The 23,759-nt window shown below is 44.9% G+C and overlaps 2 protein-coding genes across 3 annotated transcripts in view; one reads left to right on the forward strand and one right to left on the reverse strand.

Annotated features, from left to right (window-relative positions):
- Window positions 1–607: 607 nt before the first annotated feature.
- LOC102799269 (uncharacterized) lies at window positions 608–5,213 on the reverse strand. Its single transcript, XM_006805315.3, has 2 exons — window positions 4,982–5,213; window positions 608–4,005 (listed from the first exon to the last, which is right to left on the reverse strand). Exons 1-2 carry the CDS (start codon window positions 5,172–5,174, stop codon window positions 2,957–2,959), a joined length of 1,242 nt encoding a protein of 413 aa, XP_006805378.2. The 5' UTR covers window positions 5,175–5,213; the 3' UTR covers window positions 608–2,956.
- Window positions 4,995–23,759, forward strand: part of LOC102785548 (proline-rich transmembrane protein 2) — a 30,509-nt gene continuing 11,744 nt past the window's right edge. The window contains exons 1-2 of one of the 2 annotated variants that reach the window (XM_035914084.2): window positions 4,995–5,144; window positions 21,678–21,963. In XM_035914084.2, coding sequence (XP_035769977.2) covers window positions 21,726–21,963 — 238 coding nt within the window. In that variant the 5' untranslated portion in view covers window positions 4,995–5,144; window positions 21,678–21,725. Of the gene's footprint in view, window positions 5,145–6,533; window positions 6,802–21,677; window positions 21,964–23,759 lie in introns of those variants that run through there. The other variant, XM_006805268.3, reaches the window with a different exon arrangement.

The following is a 23,759-nucleotide window of genomic DNA, read 5'->3' on the forward strand; positions in this document are numbered from 1 at the left end:
AGGTAAACACGGTGGACAGGTGAGTGTGCTGTGCAGGTGCTAGCTCTGATCATTATCAGGCAGCTTCAGCATAATTCAGATAAAAATTCACTCGCTTGTGTTTCCTGTTTTTCATCAGCCTTTCCATTCGTCCTGTTGGGAATAACTGAGGAAACAAGGAGCACGCACACTTTCACAGATTGTGGAACGAAATGTTTGAATAAAGGCTTTAAAATCTGATCCTAAAGCAGAGCAGCTGTTTGTACTCGCTGACCTACATCGTATTTGTCATGAACTCCATTACTTTCCTCTCAGAGTTAAAAGCTGCGTCCTGAAATCGGTCAGATCTGATAGTTTAACAGTCTCACAGGTGGAGGCAGTTTTTTATACTTTTATATATTATTTTTACATTTGAAGAGCTCAGGTGGGTCTCAGGAGTTTTACCAGGATCGCTGATTTGAGAGACTTGACCTGAGAAAATGAGCTCAGCTGATCGGAGCTCAGTGAACGTCTGAATAATAAACCAGGGGCGGAGACCTGTCAATCACAGACAGACCCGCCCACTTCCAAAACACTAAGATGGAGAAAACACTTCACTCGCAGTGTGATGTCACCGATCTGTGTCTTACTTTACTAAACATCATGGTTACCTGCCCATCAGCATATACTGCCCTCTGGTGGCACATCTGTGCTCTGCACACCGTGTGATGTCCTGACCTGTAACCTCATCAGGTTGTTTTGTTTCGACTTTTTTAGCCTCACTGAGTCAAAATAAAACTTGTAGTTTTCAGAGTCAGGGTCCACGTGTGTCTTTTTACCTCGTTTATTAACAGCCACATTTAACCTTTAACCACCCGAGCACCACGACCTCTACCTGTCAACTTCCTGTCCACAAACAGCCTCATTCATGAGTCTAAAGACTATTTTCCTTTCACATCCCTTCAGGACTCTTAAGCTGCTTCCATGCTGGTACAGTGTCGGCGGTGAGCCCTGATAGGCTGCCCTCCCCGACAGCGTTAAGGTCGAGGCGTACCTAACAAACTGGCAGCTCAGTGAGGTGTTTCAGGAAGTGCAAAGTAAGCAGACAGTTGTGATAACAGACGGGTATATTTGTGATGGAAACAGAAGAAACAAAGCGCCACGCAGGAAGTGACCCGCGAGGAAAATAAATAGATAAATAACGATGTCCACGTAGCTGCCTTCAAACGCCGCCAAGTCCTGTTAGAGAGACGCCGTGTCAAAGACGGGAGGACGAGGAGGAGCGTGCTCTTCATCCTCTGCAGTTTCCCGTCGCTCGCCCACGTCTTCACACGTCGGCGTCTTACTTTCAGTTCCTGCTGCAGCTCGCTCTGATCACACCTACAGACTCACAGCAGCTCAGTCACATCCTCTGCTCTGATTGGTCAGCCGCTGTCTGACCGACAGCTTCACCAGTTTCCTGTTGTTCACATGAATCCGTAAATCTGCTGACGGCAGCAGGGACGCACCGATCCGGCGCTTCACCCACGAAAAACTGGCTTCAGGTGTTCCGAGTCTAAAGTTTCCTCGCCGGGAGGCAGAGCGAGCGTCGCCTACAGCGGCTGAAACACTCGCTGCAGGCTTCACTTCTAATTCTACGGTTTCTGCTTTGTGAGCTTTTATTTTTTAAAGACCGGATTCTTCCAACCGCCAGTCGCTCTGATCCGGGATCTGCGGTCAGTGTTTAAAAAGCAGAAGCCCACAAACTGACGATCCGGGAAAAATCTCCATCAGCCAGGATTTGTCCCAGAAACTGATCGAGCACGAACACAGCTCATCGCTGCCAACGCTCTAAATAGATTTACTTAAAGTTCTGGAAAGTCCTAAAATGTCTGAGTGAGCTTCATGATGCCAACATAATCTGAATAAAAGCCGAAGGTAAAATCTAAAACACGGGCCGTTGTTACAGGACAGGAACTGTTTCAGGTTATGAAACTGGCTGATAAGGGGTTAAAGCGCCCTCTGCTGGCAGGTCCGTCACTCGCGCGCAATAAAAGTGATTTTTAATCTCACCGAGTGACAGATAAATACATAACGGCCCACCGTTCACGCTGTTAGCATGCTGCTACGCTAGCTCACCTGCTGCTAACGAGAGTAAACACAGAACAGGGCTGTTCGATATAACGATATAAAAACGTCTATCGTTGCATTTTACGCTATCGTTTGTTTCGTGGTGTCACAAAATAAACTGTTTACAGCAATATTTTTTCATGTTTGATGTCACTGTAGTTATTATTAATTTCTTAAAGTTCTCTCTTTCTCTTATATTTAATATAACCACACTACGGACGGACAAGCGCCTGTTTTTATGCGTTGTCGTTAGCAACAACGACGGTAACAGCATCGCGTGTCCGCTTGTTTATGTTCCACATAAACCTTTCACAATAAATCTCAAGATCCTGTTGAGACTTTTCAAAATAAACTGAATCACGTGAAAGAGCAGATTATTTACGGATGAGAAGTAAAAAAGACGCCAGGTGCCAAAAAATCAACCTTAGACTCAAACGTTAGAACAGGCTTTTCCCCGCAGCACGCCGTGTAATAAATACTCACAAAGAAAACGGCGCCGTTACAACTTATGTCTAAAAATGTATCGTTTCATGCATCGTTAAAACACTCGACTCCAGCTACATGACGCGCAGCTGGAAACACTTCACGCAAGTCGAGCTGCCCGAGATTCACAGAATTTACAGAAAATGTTACATTTTTGTGATTTATATCGTTACCGGGACGATAGATGTCTTATATCGGGATATGAGATGTTGGTCATATCGCACAGGCCTATCACAGAACACCTGAAACGGCTTCAGCCGTCTGAAACATCAGACCGGTGCATCCCTGCAAAGTGACGTCATCGATCATACATCCAGCTTTCATTCAATGACTCTGATTGGCTGCTGAGCATTTCTGCCTGGTCATTCTGCTCTATCTTAACGGCGTCCATTCCCGAAGCGCCCAATCAGGCGTTAGCCACAAAGCACATGTCCTTCTTCATGTGAATCTGCAGGCCGCTGGCGCTGGTGAAGGTCTTGGCGCACTGCGCGCAGCGGTATGGTTTCTCTCCCGAGTGCGTGCGCTTGTGCTTCTTCATGGTGTCGCCGTCGCTGAAGGTGCGGCAGCAGAACGGGCAGCTGTACGGCCGCTCGCCCGTGTGGATGCGCAGGTGCCGTCGCAGGTTTCCTCTCTGGCTGAAGCTCTTGGAGCAGAAGGTGCAGCGGTGCGGCCGCTCCCCTGTGTGCGTGCGCAGGTGACGCCGCAGGTCCGCCGACTGCGCGAACGACTTGCAGCACCAGTCGCAGGCGTAGGTCTTCCTCTTCTGCTCCAGGTGGAGGCGGAGGCTGGCGGCCTGTCCGAAGGCCTCACCGCAGCGCGGGCAGCGATGGACAAGTTCGGGGATGAAAGCGGAGGCTGCGCTGTCTCCGGCTGCCGGCTTCTCCTGGGAGGACTTCCTGCTCCGCTCAGCTTCCTGCCTCTCAGCGCGCACCACCACCACCGTCCTCTCCGCCTCCGCCCTGCTCCAGAACTCTTCGGCGGCACCGTTTGCGGCCTCGGTCACAGAGTCCGTGCGACCTTTGGGCTTGCTCACGCTGTACTCCTCTGGTTCGGCTTTGATGAGCGTGGGGGGCGGAGCCCGGGGCTCCTCCCTGAGCACTGCAGGAACTTCAATGTGAATTTTGGGGACGGAGACAGTGGGAGGGTTTAGGGAGGAGTGCGAGGTGACAGGTGAAGTTTTCCCAAACGCTTCCTGGAGACGGTCAGGCTTTGGTGCCACGTCCCGCAGCTCCAAGAGCTTCTTCTCCACAGGCAGGTGCACCGGCCCCGGAGAGGAGTCACTGTGGACCGCCAGCAGCTGCACAGACACCACCTGCTCATGGGTGGGCTTGTCCACGTTAGGCAACGGCGGTCTGGGTGGGTTCGGGCGAGAGTCCGGCTCTTCGGAGCGAGGCCTCCGGTCGGGCTCACCAGGCTGGTCGGGAGCCACCAAACCAAGACTGGACCTGGTGGACTCTGAAACACAGAAAGTCCAGCGCGTCAGCAGAAACATTCGACTCACACCTGCAGCTCCACAGTTTACACTTGTTTTTGGGCCCCAAGAAAAGCTTTGCATGATTTACATTTCAAAATAAGCTCCCTTTGTGTTACACTGTCACTCCTGAATAGTGACAGCCACTTGTCCTCTAAGCCAGCTGTCTTCAGATTGGCTCCTCTTCATAAACAGGAGGTGGGTGGGGCCATTTTAATTTTTTTTTTTTAGCTCACAGGGATACATGTACTTATACTGACCTCAATATTTAAAACAGGACATAAAACAAAGCAGAACAGGTCCATGTTAAGCAGTAGTGCCACCAGGCGTCAGCCAGTTATCCTCATTATTTTAGAGGTTGACATATTTTCATAGGTTACCGAACATAAACAACTCCTTTGCTCTCACCGTCTGGTTTCTATTCAAATGTGTTTTTTTTACAGTTCAATGTGCTGTACCGTAAATATGTACGGAATTCCCCCGAATGACCGAAAGTCCTTCAAACTTCCTGAAAGTCAGCTCTCCCCAACTGACACCTCACGCAAAGCTCCTCACACCAAAGTCAATGTGACAGTCTGCCAATTTACTGCTCAGCTGTGTCCCCCCTTTATTTTTAATGGGGTAAATGAGATGTGTAAATAAACTTTAAATGAAAACAGTGCGTGAATAAAAGTGAAATGACTACCTACATCAGGTGACTCTCATCAGGCTCGAAGGCAAAAAGGAACTGACACGAAAAATAACAAAGTCACATCTATCGTAAAAATGTCGGTAAAATCATTCGGTTTGAATGAAGCCGAACACACAAATCCGTCCTTAACAACACACAAAACCGTGAAAATCTGCAGTTAAGCCTGAATTTAACGTTAAAACGGCGTATTTCTATTAAACGGGCGGGTTTTCATCGCAGTTCTGAATGCGCGTTCTCTCGCGGAGCTAGCCGGCTAGTTCGGCCCTTACTCAGCCACTCGGTCCCGGCCTCCAGGAGCAGGATGTCCCGCAGCTGCCTCCGCAGGCTCTCGTTCTCCCGCTTGGCTCTGGCAGTCTCCTCCCGGTACTCGGCCACCGTGTCCTCCACCACGTCCAGGATCTCCTTCACCACCACCGTCAGCCGCTCCGTCAGGTAAGCGTTCAGCAGCTGCAGCTTGGTCATTTTGATGCTGGGACCTCCAACAGCTGCATCCACACCGGAAACAACAAACCCGACAGGAAACGCTCTTGCTGAGCTCCGGTCTTTCAAAATTAAAGCGTGGTCATCAGTCTCTGTCCGCCATCACTGAAACTGGAGCTCAGCCTTGTTGGACGGCCTGTTGCTATAGTAACCTCATAGCAGAGATGTGACATATCTGATGATGTCATGAAAGATGCTCCAAAAGGCTCCAACAGCACAAACACGGTCCAGAGGTCCAGTTCAGGTGACGCTAGCAGAAAGCTAGCAGCTACAGCCGCCTGCCGGTCAAAGAGGCCACGCCCCTAGTAATGCAAACTTTAGAAGGTGAGTTATAAAAACAGCTGTTATGACGGGAAAATGATCCACAGAGACGGGAAGTTTGTGTATCCTGCTGTAAACATGTTTATTACTGCTGTAAGGATTTAACATGGGAGTCTATGGGACTGGTTCCCCTCTTATTTTGAAAGAACTACCAGGAAAGTGTGTGTCAGACTGAGCACCTGTAACACGTTAGTAAATGCAGTTTCACACTGTGACCACTGGAGGGCAGGAAACACACATGATTCTCAGTATAAGGGTCTTATTTCAAAGTAAGAGTCAAAAACCTGGGAAATTATTTAAAGAAAGAAAATACAAATCTCATAAGCTTTTTTTTTTATAACAATAAAAACACAGAAATATATCAAATGTTTAATATGAGCTCATTTTTAATTTGATGGCAGAAACACGTCTCAAAAAAGCTGAAACTGAAGCAATAAAAGGTAAGAAAAGTATCCTCCAACAGACCAGCTGCTGTCCTCGGCTCACAGACATCACAGACTAATGTTAGAGAGGAAACACAGACCTGTGACATCATAATTTTTTGTGTTTTGCGCAGCTTTATTTATATTTGATATATCATCCTAACTTTTTCACAGTCGAGGTTGTACGTGGCGTCGTTGAGTTGAACAGATTTCGTGGTGCTTGTCGTGACCAATAGAAATCTTCCTCACAGGGTTGATTTCAGGTTGTAATTTGGGGCTAATGTCACAGATTCTGCTAAATATGGGTCAGAGTCCGGTTGTTGGATCAGGGATTCAACTTTTGTAAAAGCAGATCTGGTGGCAGAGAGGCACTAACATCGATGAAAAGGGTTTGAGCTTTCATCTTGAGGCTTTTATTTTGAAGGCTCTGTCAGAAGGTGCTTTTAAGTCTGAGCCAGCTCGATACTGAAGATGGAAAGAAGGAGAGGAGGGCAGCTACTACTACTACACTCTCTCTCTCTCTCTCTCTCTCTCTCTCTCTCTCTCTCTCTCTCACACACACACACACACACACACACACACACTCTTAAAGCACCCCTCCCTTCCCTTTCACCTCTTGCGGTGGAGCAGACGGAGCTGCTGCACAGACTCTCTGCATCACAAATCAAACAGATCTTAGTGAGAGGAGGCTGAGCGAGCCACAGCATCATTTAAAAGAAGGTCTGAGGGTGTTTCGCCGAGCGCAGCGTACTGTCATCTCTCATTTCAGCTCCTATCGCTCACGTCGGGGGATCCGTACCTCCCACTTCTCCTGCAGAGACACGATGAACCTCACCCTGCAGCTTCCCGTGCTGGACTAGGACCAGGTGAGCGTCCCGGGAAAAACCTTTCAGTTTCACAGGTTGGATGTGCAGGACATGTGCGGCTGCCTCCGCCCGGGTGGGTGTGTCGCTGCATCACACCTCCAGCTGGATTCTTCTCTTTTCTTTGTCTGCCTGTGATGAAGATGAAGGTTTTGGTGCATTCATACAAAGTGTGTGTGTGTGTGTGTGTGTGTGTGTGTGTGAGAGAGAGAGAGTGAGGCATGGACATGTTCATGCATCACTGCCTGTTAATTATGTATAAAATATGGCTGCAGTCGTGCTGCCTCGCAGGATTTCATTCAAGCTTTTTGGGTATTTTCTAGAAAACAGACACCGCCTCGTGTCCTCGCCACCTCGTCGCCTCGTGTCCTCGCCACCTCGTCGCCTCGTGTCCTCGCTGCCTCGGGTCCTCGTCTCCTTGTGTCCTTGCTGCCGTGCCATCCTTGCCTGAGGTGGATCATAGGGCTGGGTATCGTCACTGATTTCTAGAATCGATTTGATTCCGATTCACAAGGTCCCGAATCGATTCGATTCAATTCGATTCGATTTGATTTGAATCTGGGAAATTTTGCCTCAGACAGTCAGAAATATTATAATTCAGATCAGAACATTTACATATTTTTGTATCTATAAAAAGGAAGCTGACACTTTCGAGACTTTATCAAAGGTGTGAGCGTCACAGCGAGGCCTTTGTGTCAAAGCAGCTGAAGATAAAACAGAAAAACATGAAGGTGATTTTCCTGTTCTGGATTTTATAAAAATATTCTGCAGTCGATCAAAAACAAAAGAAAACCATTAATCAACACATGAACATCACCTCTGAAGTTACAGCGGTTTGATTAGAGACACGGCGTTTTGCATTTTGCATAATTTTAAAAAGTTTAAATTTGTTCAGTATTGAACGACAGAAATTAGGTTTTCTTTTCGGAAGTAAGTAAAAGGAAAAAACAGCGTCCAACAGCCTGTAAACAACTTGTGCGTAACAAGCAAGCGAATAATGAAGAAAACAGACTTTTAGACAGGAAACTGAGAGAGAGAGAGAGAGAGAGAGCTGTGCATGAAGTGTGATTTTATCCTGGTGGAAGCAAAACAGCAAAAGTGAGAGTGAATCCATGACGATGTTTATGTGAAGATTAGTTTATTGTTTGGAGACATCAAACTAACAGCTTCAGAATCAGCACAAAAAGGGCGTGAACACAAAGCTCGACCCGCCGACACATCAGCATCAGCGAGCTGTCGGCGTTCAGCCCCGACCGTGTCCGTGCCGTCGGTGAGAAAGTCACATCTCACTGATCCTGATGCGTCGGCGGGTCGAGCTTCGTGTTCACGTCTCTGTGCAGAATCCTGTTCCTGCTCTCAGTTACTGTTTTAAATGTTTGGTGCTTGTTGAAACTGAGATTCTGGCGTTTCGGGCAAAATAATTTTATATAAAAAAATTGATTCAGGATTTGAATGAATCAATATCGCGTTATCCAAGACAGAATCGATTCTAATCGATAAATCGATTATCAAAACCCGCCCCTGGCGGATCAGTTTATCCTGCTTTGCTCGAGCTGGACGTTAAACTCTGAAAATATTTCATTTCCAAAAAACTGAAAGAAACAAGAGCAGATTGTTTACAGTCTGAAGTCGGCCAAAGAATTTCAAATTAAACTGCCTAAAAAACTGTGAATATTATTTTGAAAGTCTGCCTTTAAAGACCTTTAATGTTTCCGTTTGACTGAGCGAGCTGGTTTTAGTCACGGTGACAGCTTTAACTGAGAGGAGTCACAGTCAGGAGGCGTGACCCGCCCGAAGAGCGAGGAGGTGACAGCAACACGGCCGCTCTGTGACCAGGCCGAGAAACAGGAAGTTGAATTTTGAGTTTAGAAAATAAAACAAAGATTCATCCTTTCAAAACGGCTTCAAATCTCTTGTGGGGCCGCTGAGTTCGGATCAGTTTGTAGAACCTGAATTTAGCTGAATATGGAGGCTGGATGTGATGTCACTATGATGTCATCTGACATGCCTTGCTGTGGTCCTCAGCCGGAAAATGGTGGAGTGCCTACTCCGGTCAGGGAGGAGTTACTGCCCCGGGTGGAGGTGTTCAGCTATATCGGGGTCTTGTCCACGAGTGAGGGGAGCATGAGACTGACGGATTGGTTCAGCACCTGCAGTGATGCGACCGCTGCACCGATCTGCGGGGTGAAGAGAGCTGAAAGCAAAGTTCTCCATTTACTGCTCGATCTGTGGGTGGCCTCTCCCTTAGAGAGAGGGTGAGGAGCTCAGGAGCTACTTTGAGTAGAGCTGCTGCTCCCCCATATTGGAAGGAGTCAGTTGAGCTATTCTGGGCATGTCCTAACGGGACAGACCCTCTATACTGTGTGTCTCCTGAATCCAAACTGGAAGCTGGTTCCACAGAAGAGGGGCCTGAAAACTGAAGGCTCTGCCTCCCATTCTACTTTTAAATACTCTAGGAACAACAAGTAGGCCTGCAGAGCGAGAGCGAAGTGCTCTAATAGGGTGATATGGTACTACAAGGTCATTAAGATAAGATGGGGAATCAGCTCTTGTTCTCGTCCCTGTCGGGACTCTTGCTGCAGTATTTTGGATCAGGGTTCGCCCATGAACATGGTTTAGGATCATCTCGGAGGACTTGGAAGTCAGTGGCATGGAAGTTGGGATTGGGGCTTTGGGTTTTACACTGGTCTTTACTCATCTGGCTTTGGAGCATCTCAGTGAACTTCCCACAGCTCTTGTGTGGATTACTCCTGAAACTCCCGCACAATCGCAGACTGATGCATCTGTTTGAGGGCTCTGCGTTCTTCTTGTAGTTGAAGTTGAGTCTTTCTCATGGTGCCTGCGTTGGAGAAGTGAACATCTTTAACCTTTGCACATGACTACAGACAGCTTTAACCGAAATAAAGAAGACAAAGTCACCATATGAAGAATTTTCTTCTGTACAGGTTCAGAGTCCGCTTCTGGTTGGAGTGCCTCTGCAGCTCCTCTACATGCCTCCATGAGTCAGCCATGCTGGATCAGGGCTGAAGAGGCAAACTCTCATGAGGTGGAAGATGTTCCTGTTCAAAGAAAAGCTCGTACAGACAGGGAGAGAGAAACTGGACCCTAACTCTAACCTAGAGGGGTTTATGACTGGGGCGGGACCAAACTCTGATCCACGGTAAAACACGATGACCTCTCGGGGCTGATCTGAATCTGGATCCAGGCTGTTCTAGTGAGTAAAAGCAAACTAAACCTGAAAGGAAAAAGATTTTAGTTACTAAAATTCAACAAAATGAAAATCTAGACTTCTGGAAACAACCTGACCTTCAGGGTCACGGGGCGCTGGAGGATGTAATCACACTAAGAAGACGAATCTAAGTGAACGGTGAGATGACTCACAACTCTGAAATCTCCATCCAGCCTCCAAACATCATTTTTTCATGCTATAAAATTTGAACGGATTCATTTTGTGTCTGTGGTGCAAAAACTGCTGATCCGAGTTGGAGATCCACGTTTGTCAAACGCTGTGAGGCTGTTTCATCCTGTTACAGCCTCGTCTCTCAGACTCATGTTGTCCTGTAGCTGATTAGTGCCACAGCCTCGCAGCTGCAGCCCAACAAGCCCCGAGTCTGTGAGAGCAGGACGCAGCCTTACCCAGGATTTCATTAAAGGCTTCTATCATGTCATCACGACTGGCTCAGCAGCATGAAGCAAACATCTGCAGAGCCCCGAGTCATTACGCCGCCGCAGAGCTACAAACACCAGACTAATGGCTGTGATGGTCGTGTCTTCCTGCTGCCGCTCCCTCCGGAGTGCCCGCCGCAGCTCGCGGCGCTAATCCTGCCGCTCGCTGACAGGACGAAGGCAGCAGCAGGTTAATTAATGTTACGGACTCTTCATTAAAGACCTTGTGACCTCCTCCAGCCAATGAGATCAAAATCTGAGTCCCTGATCTTTGACACAACAGTAAAATCTCAGTGTACCGCTGTAATCAGCAAAATTAATGATTAATAAATCATTCAAATTCATTGATTTTGTTTGATTTAGTCACAGAAATCTAGAGAACTACAGACTCTAATCTTTTTTATTATGATGATGAAATATCCTCATTTTTATGGGAAGTTTTTTTTCCTTTTTTTCTGGAAACATAGTTTTGGATGTTTCACTGTGAAGCTTAAAAGTTTGTTCATACGTCTGACAGACTCAGTCTCAAACAGCAGCCGCTGAAGCTCGCGGGTCTAACAAATAATTCAAACCGGCGTCCTGAGCAGAAGCTCTTTAATTATGTAGGACACCCCTGTGTCTCCATGTTCAGGAAAATTCAGGTTGTTAAAATAAAAATTTGAAGTCTTCGCAGCAGATAAAAAAAACTGTCCTGTGCTTATTCTGCAGATATTTCCTCGAAGCCTCTGATGTGGGTCGCAGAGAGCTCTCTGCTGTTTGGACACAGTCACATTTTCTAAACGATTCTTATTTCTAACTGCAGTCAGCTGATGATTACATGTGCTGCTGTCGAGCTGGTTCTGAAGTAAAAGCTCCGTCCAAGGTTATCTGCTGCAGAGCGCGTCAGATTTATATGATGATCAAAGGTTTTGTGTGAAAACTGGAAACAGTTTCCGTCTTGAATAAACATTTACAAAATGGTCTAAAAAAATGTTTCAGCATAAAAGTCATAAGAACATAAATTAGGGATGCACCAATACCGATACTGGTATCAGGTATCGGGCCGATACTGTAAAATATGTGTGTACTCATACTCGTAAAAGTTGACCGATACCATGAACCGATACTAACTTATTTCATTAATCAGAGGGTGGCTGGTCATTTCTGTTGTAGTTTTTTAGATTGGCCACTAGGGGGACATCCCGCGCTAAACAGGCACAGGGTTAGGCGAGTGAGACTGGCGGCTCCAGATAAAAAAGAGAAACTGGAGGCTGCTGTAGCTAGGCTAAACAAAATGTCAGCAGTGTGGAACAGCCAACTTTAACTCAGGTTTTGGAAAAGCGAAGAAAAATGTCAAGAGAAAATCCACGGGCAGTTAAAATAACAGAGGCTCGACTCATTTTATTTCTCTGGATGACCAGCCAATACCAGTCGTGGAAAACATAGGATTGCACCGTCTTCTCAGCATACTCGAGCTGCGATATGAAATTGGACACTCTGCAATAATTTAAAAGTTTATTTTATTCTCAAACCTAATTTGTATTTATTTTATTCCAAACAGAAGTGTTTATTTATTATTCTGAAAGCTCGAGACAGTGCCAATAGTTCAGTGATATTTTGTTAAATTACAATGTGGAGACTCTGCAATAATTTAACAGAAGTGCTTATTTTTCACTTGAAATTTTTTTGTGGTCATTTTTATTAAGATTTTATTTTTTATCGGCAGAGAATAAAATAAAACCTGTCTTCCAATTCATTGCATTTGTGTGTGTGTGTGTGTGTGTGTGTGTGTGTGTGGTAGAAGTATCAGTTTTTGTACTCAGTATCGGCAAGTACTCAGATCCAAGTATCGGTATCGTATCGGTTTGAAAAAATTGGTATCGTTGCATCCCTAACATAAATTTATAATAAAATGAGAACATGCAGTTCCTCTAACATCCAGCAGAGGCAGCAGTGAGTCAGTCCCCAGAGAAGCAAACACGTTTACGTCCTGATGCACAAACTCTTTGATCTCTGTGGATCATCTATAACTTGTTTAAATCACATTAAGGCTTGACGTTAGCATTATTAGGGGTGTGGCCTCTTTGACTGACAGGTGGATGTAGCTGTAGGTCTGGACCGTGTTTGTGCTGCTGGAGCCTTTTTAATTCTGTCATGTGACCAATAATATGGCCGCTGTGAGCTCACTGTAGTAACAGACCCTCTGAGCTCCGATTTTAGTGGAGCAGTAAAATTTGATGATGGCTGAGTAGCTCCATCACATTTCATTTTAAAGGACTGATGGGTTTTAATACACAGATCCAGGATGAAAGTTAAATCTTAAAGTTAAAGAAGTTTTCTTGTAACCTGAAGCTCCTGAGGTCACCAACAAAAGAACAAAGTGCTTGCTTCGCTGAGTGATGAAGAAGGGGAAGAAAGAGGTAAACACCCTCTCGTCCTCTGAACGCTGAGCACGTCAGCGACTCGGGAGGATCGGAGGTGTTTTGCAGACGTATCCTGTGATCTGCATCGAATGACACTGATGCTGCTAAACGGTCGCACTGCATCAGGGAGCACGTGCAGCTTCGTGCTGTAATAACACACTCTGCTTCAGTCAGCGAAGCAGCGCTGCAGCGCCGGGTCCTCGGGGAGGGGGACAAGCGATCGATGCAGTCCTGGCAGTCTTTACAACGGCGAGCGTGTAGGCGCTGCGACAGAGCGCCTGCTCTTTAGGAAGCAGCTCGTCCTCCAGGCATCGCTCGGATCGATGAGCCTGTCTGATTGATCCGATAAGATTACTGCTGATCACAGTGAGGAGGGTAGCACTGAACCGAGAGCAAACGCAGCACAAGTTTGAAAAAGTCCGATAAATGCTGCTTCAGCTTCTTTCTCTTTACACAATAAACTTTGTTTTATGGTCAGCACAACTAAAAATGTCTGAAATATCAGCACACTCAGCGAATCTGCAGTGTTTCCAGTGTTAATAAAGCTATCTTAATGTTCCCTTAGAAACAGCATCACATCAGTGTAAACAACATTTAAAGACGTGTCTGAATCTAAACTCTGTCTCGTTTGATTGACGGTGAACTGCTCGTCTCAGAAAGTGCCGACAGCACGAGCTCCTGCTGGCACCTGTCTGCATCCACCGTGTGGAGCTTGTTGGAGTCTTCCCTCTTTGGTTTCCAGGCTCCTGTTTTTCTGTTTAAGGATGAAGATGGTGGAGGACGTCTGCACTGCACAGGCTGGACCTCCAACACATTACCCAGCCGTGACCTCCTGTTGTGGGAGCCACACATGTGAAACAGAAACAGTGGTTACTGGACGTAACTGCAGTTCTATGAGTGTGTCTAAACTAGGGATGCACCGATACCACTTTTTTGGAAACGAGTACGAGTACTTGCATTTCAGTACTCGCTGATACCGAGTACTAAATAAAAACATGATTTAAATTTGCAGGTAACAGCTTTAGTCCTATAATTTAACAAAAACAACAACAACAAGGGACTAGTTTGGAATTAAGAACATTTATTTAAAATGAAAAGCATGTTGTGTGTAACATAGTACAGAATAAATAATTATAAAAAAACGAAATTTAATTTTAAATTTGTTCGTCTGTTTCTCTGTTTAGAAGTCTCACTAGCACAGTCACAGCTGGGATGACATCAGAGGCTAGTGCGTCGTAGCTGCTCACTTTTTTAGTTAGTTCCTCAAAGGGGGCGAGGATGGCAACAGTCGTCTCCATAAGAGCCCATTGGTGAGCGGTGAGATAGTCAGGGAGTTCGTGCTCGGACACGCCCAGCACTCGCTTTTGCTCAATGAGGGACTGGAGCATGTAATACGTGCTGTTCCAGCGCGTCTGTACGTCCTGCTGCAGTCTCTTTATTGGCTGGTTGAGCTGTCCCTGAATGTCCTCGAGGCGGGAGTAGGCTAAGGCGGAGTGTTTAAAATGCCCAACTATATAGAGCAGCTGGTCCTAGCACACTTCAAATCCTGTCTCCCCCCCACCCTGGACCCCCACCAATTCGCATACCGCCAGAACAGGAGCACAGAGGATGCAGTCTCCATCGCACTGCACTCTGTCCTCTCACACCTGGACAACAACAACACATACGCCAGAATGCTGTTTATAGACTTCAGTTCAGCATTCAATACAATCCACCCCTCACAACTCATCAGAAAACTGACAGACCTGGGCATCAGTCCCCTCATCTGCAAATGGTTACTGGACTTCCTGACCAACCGCCCCCAACATGTCCGGCTGGATAACCACTGCTCATCTACAATCACAATGAACACCGGTGTACCACAAGGCTGTGTGATGAGCCCTTTCCTCTACTCCCTCTTCACCCACGACTGCAGACCTGCTGATGGTTCCAACACCATCATTAAGTTTGCAGATGACACCACGGTGATTGGCCTCATCAGTGACAACGATGAGGCCGCCTACAGGGAGGAGGTGGATCGTCTGGCTGAGTGGTGCGACAGAAACAACCTGCTGCTTAACACAGAGAAGACCAAGGAGCTCATCGTGGACTACAGGAGGAATGCTGACCCACATCCACCCATCCACATTAAGGGGACGGCTGTGGAGCGTGTGAGCAGCTTCAAGTTCCTGGGAGTCCACATCTCCGAGGATCTCATCTGGACGACCAACTGCTCCAAGCTGGTCAAGAAGGCTCACCAGCGCCTCTTCTTCTTGAGGACTCTGAGGAAAAACCACCTGTCCTCAGACATCCTGGTGAACTTCTATCGCTGCACCATCGAGAGCATCCTGACCAACTGTATAACAGTCTGGTATGGGAACTGCTCTGCCTCGGACCGGAAGGCGTTGCAGAGGGTCGTGAAAACTGCCCAGCGCATCGCCGGAGCACCACTTCCTGCCATAAAGGACATCTACAGGAAGCGGTGTCTGAAAAGGGCTGGGAAAATCATCAAAGACCCCAGTCACCCATCACATGGACTCTTCACCCTCCTGCCCTCTGGGAGGCGCTACAGGAGCCTCTGGACTAAGACCACCAGGTACCGGAACAGCTTCTTCCCCACAGCTGTCAGACTCCTGAACTCTGCCTCCTGACATCTGACCCACGTTAAACTCATGGACTGGACATACACACACCCACAACCACCTACACACACACACAATGGACAACCGTACCCTCAAACACACAATAATAACATGGACTGAACCACCATTCACAATCACTAGCACTTTATATACCTCTGTAGAAATTATCCACATATCTCACTTATCTTAACTGCACTACTGTATAGTTCTGTGTAAATAATCATACGATAATTTTTAATCCTACAATCCTACAACTGTTTATAACTTGCATAGTTCACATTTCTGTATAACTGTATATCTCAGATTTCTGTATAGTTTTTTTTTTTTTTTTTTTTTATTTTCTTATTTTCATATTTATATCCTGTTCATAGCCTGTACATAGCCTGTACATAGCTTGTACTCACTACAGCCTGTACATACTTATAGTTATAGAATATTCCTAACATACTTCATACCGTGTACATTATAACATACCATAATAGACCCATTTCTGTAATATACTCACATATCTATATTATTGCTAATATATATTGTAATATATCTATATCACTAAAGCACTTCTGGATGGATGCAAACTGCATTTCGTTGCCCTGTACCTGTGCATGTGCAATGACAATAAAGTTGAATTCTATTCTATTCTATTCTATTTTCCGTCCCACTGCTGTAGCATCAGCTATGCTCCTCTGTGCTAATAAGCGTGGGTAAATAAGCGTGGGTAAATAAGCGTGGGTAAATAAGTGTGGGTAAATAAGTGTGGGTAAATAAGCGTGGGTGAATAAGCGTGGGTAAATAAGTGTGGGTAAATAAGCGTGGGTGAACTCTTTGTACTCGTTGTTGTGTTGGGATTTTGGTGCTTGATTAAATTACTTGTGTTAAATGCGCTACCTTTAGAGCCTCTGGACAATTTCGCTGAGCACAATTTGCAGTCCGCCTTTGTTTTCGCGTCTTCGTTCACTTTGAAATAGTTCCACATGGCTGATATGTCTCACTTCGCCTTCTCCCCTCACTGAGCTGCAGCCGGGGCCTGGGGGCGGGCACTCGGGGCCTGGGGGCGGGCACTCTGCGCCTGTGATTAACCCCTTACATGCCGCTCAAACATAGACAGGTCTCAGACCGTGGTATTGGTCCTCGGTATCAGGGGACTTTTAACGAGTACGAGTACTTTAGAAAATGTGGTATCGAGGCCGATACCCGATACCGGTATCGTTATCAGTGCATCCCTAGTCTAAACGTTGACCCAGCTGGGACAGTTTCTTTTCTTTGTTACCTTCTAAAAGCAGAGGAGCGATGTGGACGCTGCGCTGTGTTCTCATTTTGCATTCTGCAATGGCCACCAGGTGGCGATACCTTTGCTTACAGCGTGACTTCTGGTCCTGTAGAAGTCTACGGGGAGATCGGCCCTCCGCTGTAACACTTTCCTGGTTAGTTTATGGGCTCGGTCACTGATCTCGGGTCCTTTTAGTAAATTTGATCATTCAGAGTTTCAGAAAGGAGGATTGTTGAGGATACGCTCCTTAGGTAACGTCTTATCAATCGCGTCATGTCGCATCCACATGCTGTCAGAGCTCTGAGATAGCGCCCATCACCTGACCGGACGCAGATCTGAGGATGTCACAGCCAGTTCAGTTTAAATCCAAGGATGTAAAAGCAGATAAAGCTGTTGTGACTGAAGGCTGTAATTACTCCTCCGCCTGCTCGTACTCGACAGCCTAATGATCCCTTCCATAACTTCTCAGTCGCTGATAAATTACATGATTGCTACTGTGCTCTTTGTTCACCGACGCATGAATCCGAGCTCCTGACGGCGCTCTCTCCTCCTACACGAAGGCCCGCGAGCTACAAACCTCAGCAGCAAGAAAGTGTTGAGTCACCGTTATTAAACAGCAAGCTGATCAACCCACACAGAAGCTGCAGATCTGCTTTATAAATATTTCTCTCCTTTTTCTCGACCTTTGGAGAGACAAAATTATTCTGAGCTCTGTGACGCGCCGCTGTCATCATTTCAGCTTTTAACTTTGGTGCTGTTAGATAAGCTGTCAGAGAAAATGTCTGAATATTTCATGAATAACTCCGCCGCCCATCCATTTGGAGGAATCTCAACTTTTATTAAGAACAAGGAGCTCGGGATGAAGGAACGTCACAGCTCAGAGGCTCCGCCTACAAAGCATCTCAGTAAATAATCCAAATAAGATGAAAAGTTTAGAAGTCATGTGTTTTCATTTTATTCTAAATTTATTTATTTATTGCTTGATAAAATTAATCAAATTGACTTTTGAATGAACAGATTTGGAGAGAAGGATTATTTATGCAAGCACGAGCTGCTGAAATTAAAATAGTAGATAAACAAATTTAAGGTTAAAGATTGATTTTAATTTACTTTATAAAATATGACATAAATGTGATCCATGTTAATATTGTTGTTATTTCACTGGCAATGAAACTTTTTTCACACTACACATTAATGTGTTCATTTTTATGAAAAGTAAGTAATAATCAGTAAAATGGTGAATAAAGTGATTTTTATGTGTGGAGCCTCAGCCTCATCTGAGGCTTCGTTTCCTGTAATATCTCTGACGCCAGCAGTTCTTTCATTATAGTTTTAATATCATGTCTCCTCTGCTGCATCTCCCGACTCGTCCTCAATTTATTCTCAACGCTGCAATTTAATAAAACTGAACTTATGAGAGGAAAGAACCTGAAAGCACGCACGGATATATGAAGGATTATTGCTTTTGTTACAATGGATTAATGAGCTAAATTATCCATTTAAATTAGTTTATTAATCTCCTCTTTTTATAACACATAAACATTGAAACCAAAAAGAACAACATGATTTAAAAACTACAAAATCAAATTTAGTTTCTTAAAAGAAAATTCATCAAATAAACTAAAACTGCTTTGAGTTTGAACAAAGTGCCCAACGACTGCAGTTCCTCTAATGGCCACTTGAGGCTTCATCCAGAAGAATTGAGTATATCTGGACCGGCGTCAGGAACGCCGACTTCCATCAGTCTGGAAGAAGCAGCAGGTCGTGACCAATAAAGATGATGCTATCAGGAGTCGGGATGTCCAGAGCCGATCACGTCGTTTCAGACTGATTGGAATCTGACTCGTTATTTGCTAACATATCTGTAGTTATGCGGTGGCACTGATTTAGACCTCTTGACTCCACACAGAAACAGCAACGCCTGCGGCATGACATCACTTTGTTGCACAGACACCTGCCGGCAAATCAGAACACGGAAGCAGCGTGAAGCAGAAAGCGCGAGTATGTCTGTGGTCTGCAGGTATTATAAAGTTGATGACAACAACTAGAGGTGGGAATCACCATACATCCCACGATACGATATTATTGCAATTTTTAAAAATATTTTGCAATATTCAGATTCTGTACATAAAGGTAAACTTTATCAATATTCATTTTCTCTAATATCAAAGTCTCACACTCAGTCTTTCTCTCATTTCAGTTTGATTGTTGACAAACTGAACGGTTTGTATTACAGTCTAGTCCAACTTAACTGAATCAACCATCTGGTACAATTATAGCTATTCTGAACTATGCAGTTTATGAAAACTATGCAGCCCCTTCAGCAACTGAAGAATTTGAAAGTAAATTAAAACAAAATATAATTTTACATTAAATAAAAAAGTTTTAAACTTAATTAAAATAAAACATGTCTTAAATTAAAATAAGTAAACTGTCATGTTTATTGCTGCCAAAAACAAGTTAAACACATTTGGACAGTGAAGGAATGTCAGGATTCTTGCTCAGAAAAAGGATCAACATGCTCTGAAGTCAGAGCACAAAAACCTTTTTGTAACAAAATATCGATTTCTGCTGTCCCTGTATCCATACATTATTAGCAAACAAAATATCACCATGCTACACAGTATCCATTTTCCCCCACCCCTAACAACAACACTGCCATAGCAAACTGTGAGACATGTAAACTTGAAAAGTGACCGACTTCAGTACTGGAAAGAACATGCTAACCAGTTTTCCTCTATGGCTGCAACCCAGTATCTCAGTGCCCCCTGTAGCTCTGTGGACAGTGAGAGACTTTTTAGTGCCGTTGCAAACGTCCTTGATGAAACAAAGTAGACATTTCCTTCTGTGAGACTTACTGTGATGACAGTAAGAGTTAGGAGTGCAGTTACTAAAAGCACTTTACTGGCTTTGCAAATACTCTGGCACTTTTATTGTTTTATTTGTTTACATGCATGCCGGATATTTTAAGTTGAGGTGCTAATTGTTGTTATATCAGACTTTTTTTATATTTACTGTTGCACTAAAATCTAGTGAATAATTTGTTATTTATTACTTGATTGTTCAAGCTACCTCACAAAAGTGCTTTGTTTGTTAACGGAGTTGTTGAATGTTAAAATAAGGTGAATTAAATAAAAAATGAGGAACATCCAGGATATGTTTCTCTTCTTTATTCTTTTTATATGTATATATATATATATATACATATAAAATATATATAGAAGTATCAGATCGGGACTTGGTATCGGTGGATACTCAAAATCAAATGACAAATGAATCAAAAAACCTGATCGGGACATCCCTAATCAGGAGGCTGCTGCTACAAATACTCGCTTCACGCCCCAAATCAAAATGGAGGATGATGTAAAGCAACTTGTGGTATTGTGATGTTGCAAATACTCACACAAAGATATTTTAGTGCAACAGAAACCTGTAAAACCTGTAAAACCTCGTCTGTATCTGCAGAGTCGTACATTATATCAGAAGTACTGCTGTCAGCGTTAATCTCGTTAAAATGACGTTAACGCCATAACCGCGTGCAAACAGCAAATCTCCGTTAGTGTGGCTCGGCCAGTGCGTGGGGCTGCACGGCGTCAATGCGTTAGCGCGGTTAGCTCGTTAACATGTTAGTGCCGTGCAGCCTCTCGCAAGTTGGTGCTTGCTCCACCCAACTCTCTACTTCTGCTTTCAGAACAACAAGGTGGAGACATCCGCCTCTACGCTTTAGGATTTCTGAGTATTTGGAGGTATTTTCTTGGTTGAGGCAACGCTGCCACCACCAGGTCAAAGTTGAAATTACAACACAGAGCTTTATAATTTCAGTGCCCGTGTCTCACTGTTACACTCGAGGTGTCTTTAATGTCTTCATTTACTGGTAATCACAGCAGACCTGCAGATTCAGAGGGTGGAGACCTTAAAGCTTTCTTTTCACTTTCACTCATTATGGTAATTCTGTTCACTACACGGTTAGGGTAAGGAAAGGGTTGTGCTTTCAGGTAAACTATAGCTCCTCACAACAGTAAACCTACACATCCAAGAACATGGAGTCAAAACAGGGCCATCCGAATGTCTTCAGCAAATCTGCAATGATTAATATCGTTGGAGCAAGAGTGGCAAATCATTTAATGCTGTATTCAGTTAAAATAATAAAATAAAATGCAAATCTTAGGTTGATGTTTTGATAACTGGAATCAGATAAACAAAGCATTGCTGCACCAAGCACTGAACCTCTAAAGCTCCTCCGGGTGGATGTCCCACAGGAGGGTGGAGCCATGTTGCACCAAAGGCCTGGCGCCTGGTGCCCAACCTCTCTTACTGGCCTGGATCCAGGGTGGGGTCTTGGTAACCTGGGTGAGTTGGCATGGTCCATTGTTTTCTCTTCACAGGGGTCTTTACAGTCGCACTCCAGCTCATCACCCAGGACTCTTGGAGGGGTTACATGGGCCCTCAAACTGCTCAATGTCCCCCAGAAAAGCTGGAGGTGGCTGGTAGCTGCACCTGAAAACCAGATATGGATATAGATGAACTCTGAGCAGTGCCCGCTGTTACACAGTAATGCTGACATGACTTTGAGGGTTGCTTTATATAAATGCAGACATGATTAGGACATGTAACGAAGGAACTCTGGCTCTTAATCAAAGTATGGATGCTGCAACCTTTGGATCATCTGGACGCTCCGTGCTGCCATCGATTGCATTCTTAAATCAAGCAATGCTTCACCATGCAAAGTAGATTATACAAGGACCTTGAATACAGTGGTTGTGTTTTTCTGCTTGCAAAGCTTTTCCTCCACGAGTCTGATCTGCCACATTCTGTTTTTATATGCAGCTGGCGGTTTAGCCAAATTAATCAGCCAATCAATAATCAGAATGATGACTTTCATAGCAGCAACATAACTGACGGCATCTCTGTAATTCTTTTCAGAACAAGCCCTGCCTTCAGATTTCCTCAACAGTTAGCTTCGGCAGTCCGATGACCACCAGCCCCAGCGCCACCCATCAGCCCGGTAATATGGAGGAACCCCAGCAGCCAGACCAGCCAATCACCACGCAGCAGGATGGAGAAGCTGCCCAAACTGCTGTGACTTCTCAACCAACCAGCTCTGACCAACAGGCCCCACCCTCAACGACAGATGGTCCCGAGGCCCAGCAGACAGAGGACGGGAAGGGGATGGACCACCTGACAGTAATCAGCGAAAACACAGAGACCAGTAAATACAGCCCTAAAAGTCCGCTATGATAAGTTTTCTTTTCCAGTAGCTTCACAATGCAGATACAGCCATGAGTTCAGCAGATCTTTATTTGGGTTTGTGACCAAAAGTGAAGCATTGAAGATACAATTGGAGGAAACAAGCTTCCTCATCAAAGATGTTGATTTAGTGGTTGGTCTGTGTTCCCAGAATAAGAATGAATGAAAACAGGTTTGACTTTATTTACATATATCACATACCAGTGTCACAAAAGTTGTTGGATAGTTGAAGATCCAGGATTTACTAGAGACATAATATAACGACAGTTAAAAACTGATCAATTTCATTTTGAAAATAAATTTGACTAAACGTTCTCCCTTGCTGTGTCCAAATTCATAGGCCGTATCCTTTGGAGGATCCGGCCTTCACGGTCTACGTGGGCCGGATCCTCCGAAGACCGAGAAGGTTGGAAGTGTGAGGCTGTGAAATGTGACGGTCAAGCCTTCAGATTTGCGTCACCGCTGTCGCGGTGGAGTTTAATAAACTCGGCCGTCTGCTCCTTGCTGTCTAAAATATAACAGGACACTGGAATAAACTCTCGACCATCTCACACTTCTGTTCAATCAGTTTTCTGTTTGACGTTTATTCAGCTGTGTGAAAACTATAACTTTAATCTCAGCCGAACCGATTTACACACGAACAAATAAAACACTGAAAAAAGTCAAACAATAACAGTTTTAAGTTATCTAAGTGACTTATATATCACGTTTAACCTGAGTAGCGAAAGACCACGGGGGATTTGAAAATCATGTGCGGGGAGTCCGGTGTTCTCGCCAGCTCTAGTGAGCCTCGAGCTCCCGGTCAGCTTCGAGCTGGTGGGTAACAGATGAAAACGTCGGAGCCCTTTTGCAAATATGTGGTGTCTTGATAAACAGAGCAGATATTTTAAGTTTACACAGCTACATTCTCACCTGAAAATATGTTAAAAGTTTATTTTGTGACCCAGAAAGAATAATAAGAGTAATATTAAAACTAAGCAGCTGCCGCCATTGTTGGAAACTGGAATTGCCTGGGCTGCGCTATGAATTCTGGGATAGGTTGGGCCACGAAGGATACACCCGACCCATTCTTCAAATTCAGGGAAAAGGAGGACGCGTCTGGAGGAGTCTTCGAATTTGGACAGCCTTCGTCGCATCACTGTGACGTAATTGGCCTACAAATGCGGCCTCAGGAGGATGAAGCCTATGAATTTGGGTTCACAGTCCAAAGGCAAGGCAAGTTTATTTATATAGCACAATTCAACAACAAGGTGATTCAAAGAGCTTTACAGAGACATTAAAAAACAAAAACAAATAAAAAGCACGATTTAAAATTGGAAAAAAAAGAAAAAGAAAAGGAACAGTAGATAAAATCAGTAGTTAAAATGTACGTTTTGAAATTTAAGCTTAAAAGTAAAACAGTGCAGATTTGGTGTTTTATTCAAATGCAGCTGAGAACAGGTGAGTCTTCAACCTGGATTTAAATAAACTGAGTGTTTCAGCTGATCTGAGGCTTTCTGGGAGTTTGTTCCAGATATAAGGAGCATAAAAGCTGAATGCAGCTTCTCCGTGTCTGGTTCTGACTCTGGGAACTGATAAAAGACCGGATCCAGATGACCTGAGCGATCTGGAAGGTTCATACTGGGTCAGGAGGTCACTGATGTATTTTGGTCCTAAACCATTCAGAGCTTCATAGACCAGCATCAGAACTTTAAAGTCTATCCTCTGACGGACAGGCAGCCAGTGTAAAGACCTCAGAGCTGGACTGATGTGGTCCAC

This window comes from Neolamprologus brichardi, chromosome 4 (assembly GCF_056152115.1).
Source record: "Neolamprologus brichardi isolate AB-2024 chromosome 4, ASM5615211v1, whole genome shotgun sequence".
NCBI classification, from domain to species: domain Eukaryota; kingdom Metazoa; phylum Chordata; class Actinopteri; order Cichliformes; family Cichlidae; genus Neolamprologus; species Neolamprologus brichardi.

What these genes read in the sequence shown, in the direction of transcription:
- LOC102799269 (XM_006805315.3), bottom strand. Translation starts at nt 5,174, where the DNA reads ATGACCAAGCTGCAGCTGCTGAACGCTTACCTGACGGAGCGGCTGACG. An exon ending in GGCCGGGACCGAGTGGCTGA is followed by an intron (nt 4,006 to 4,981) that starts GTAAGGGCCGAA and finishes TCTGTGTTTCAG; the next exon opens with AGTCCACCAGGTCCAGTCTT.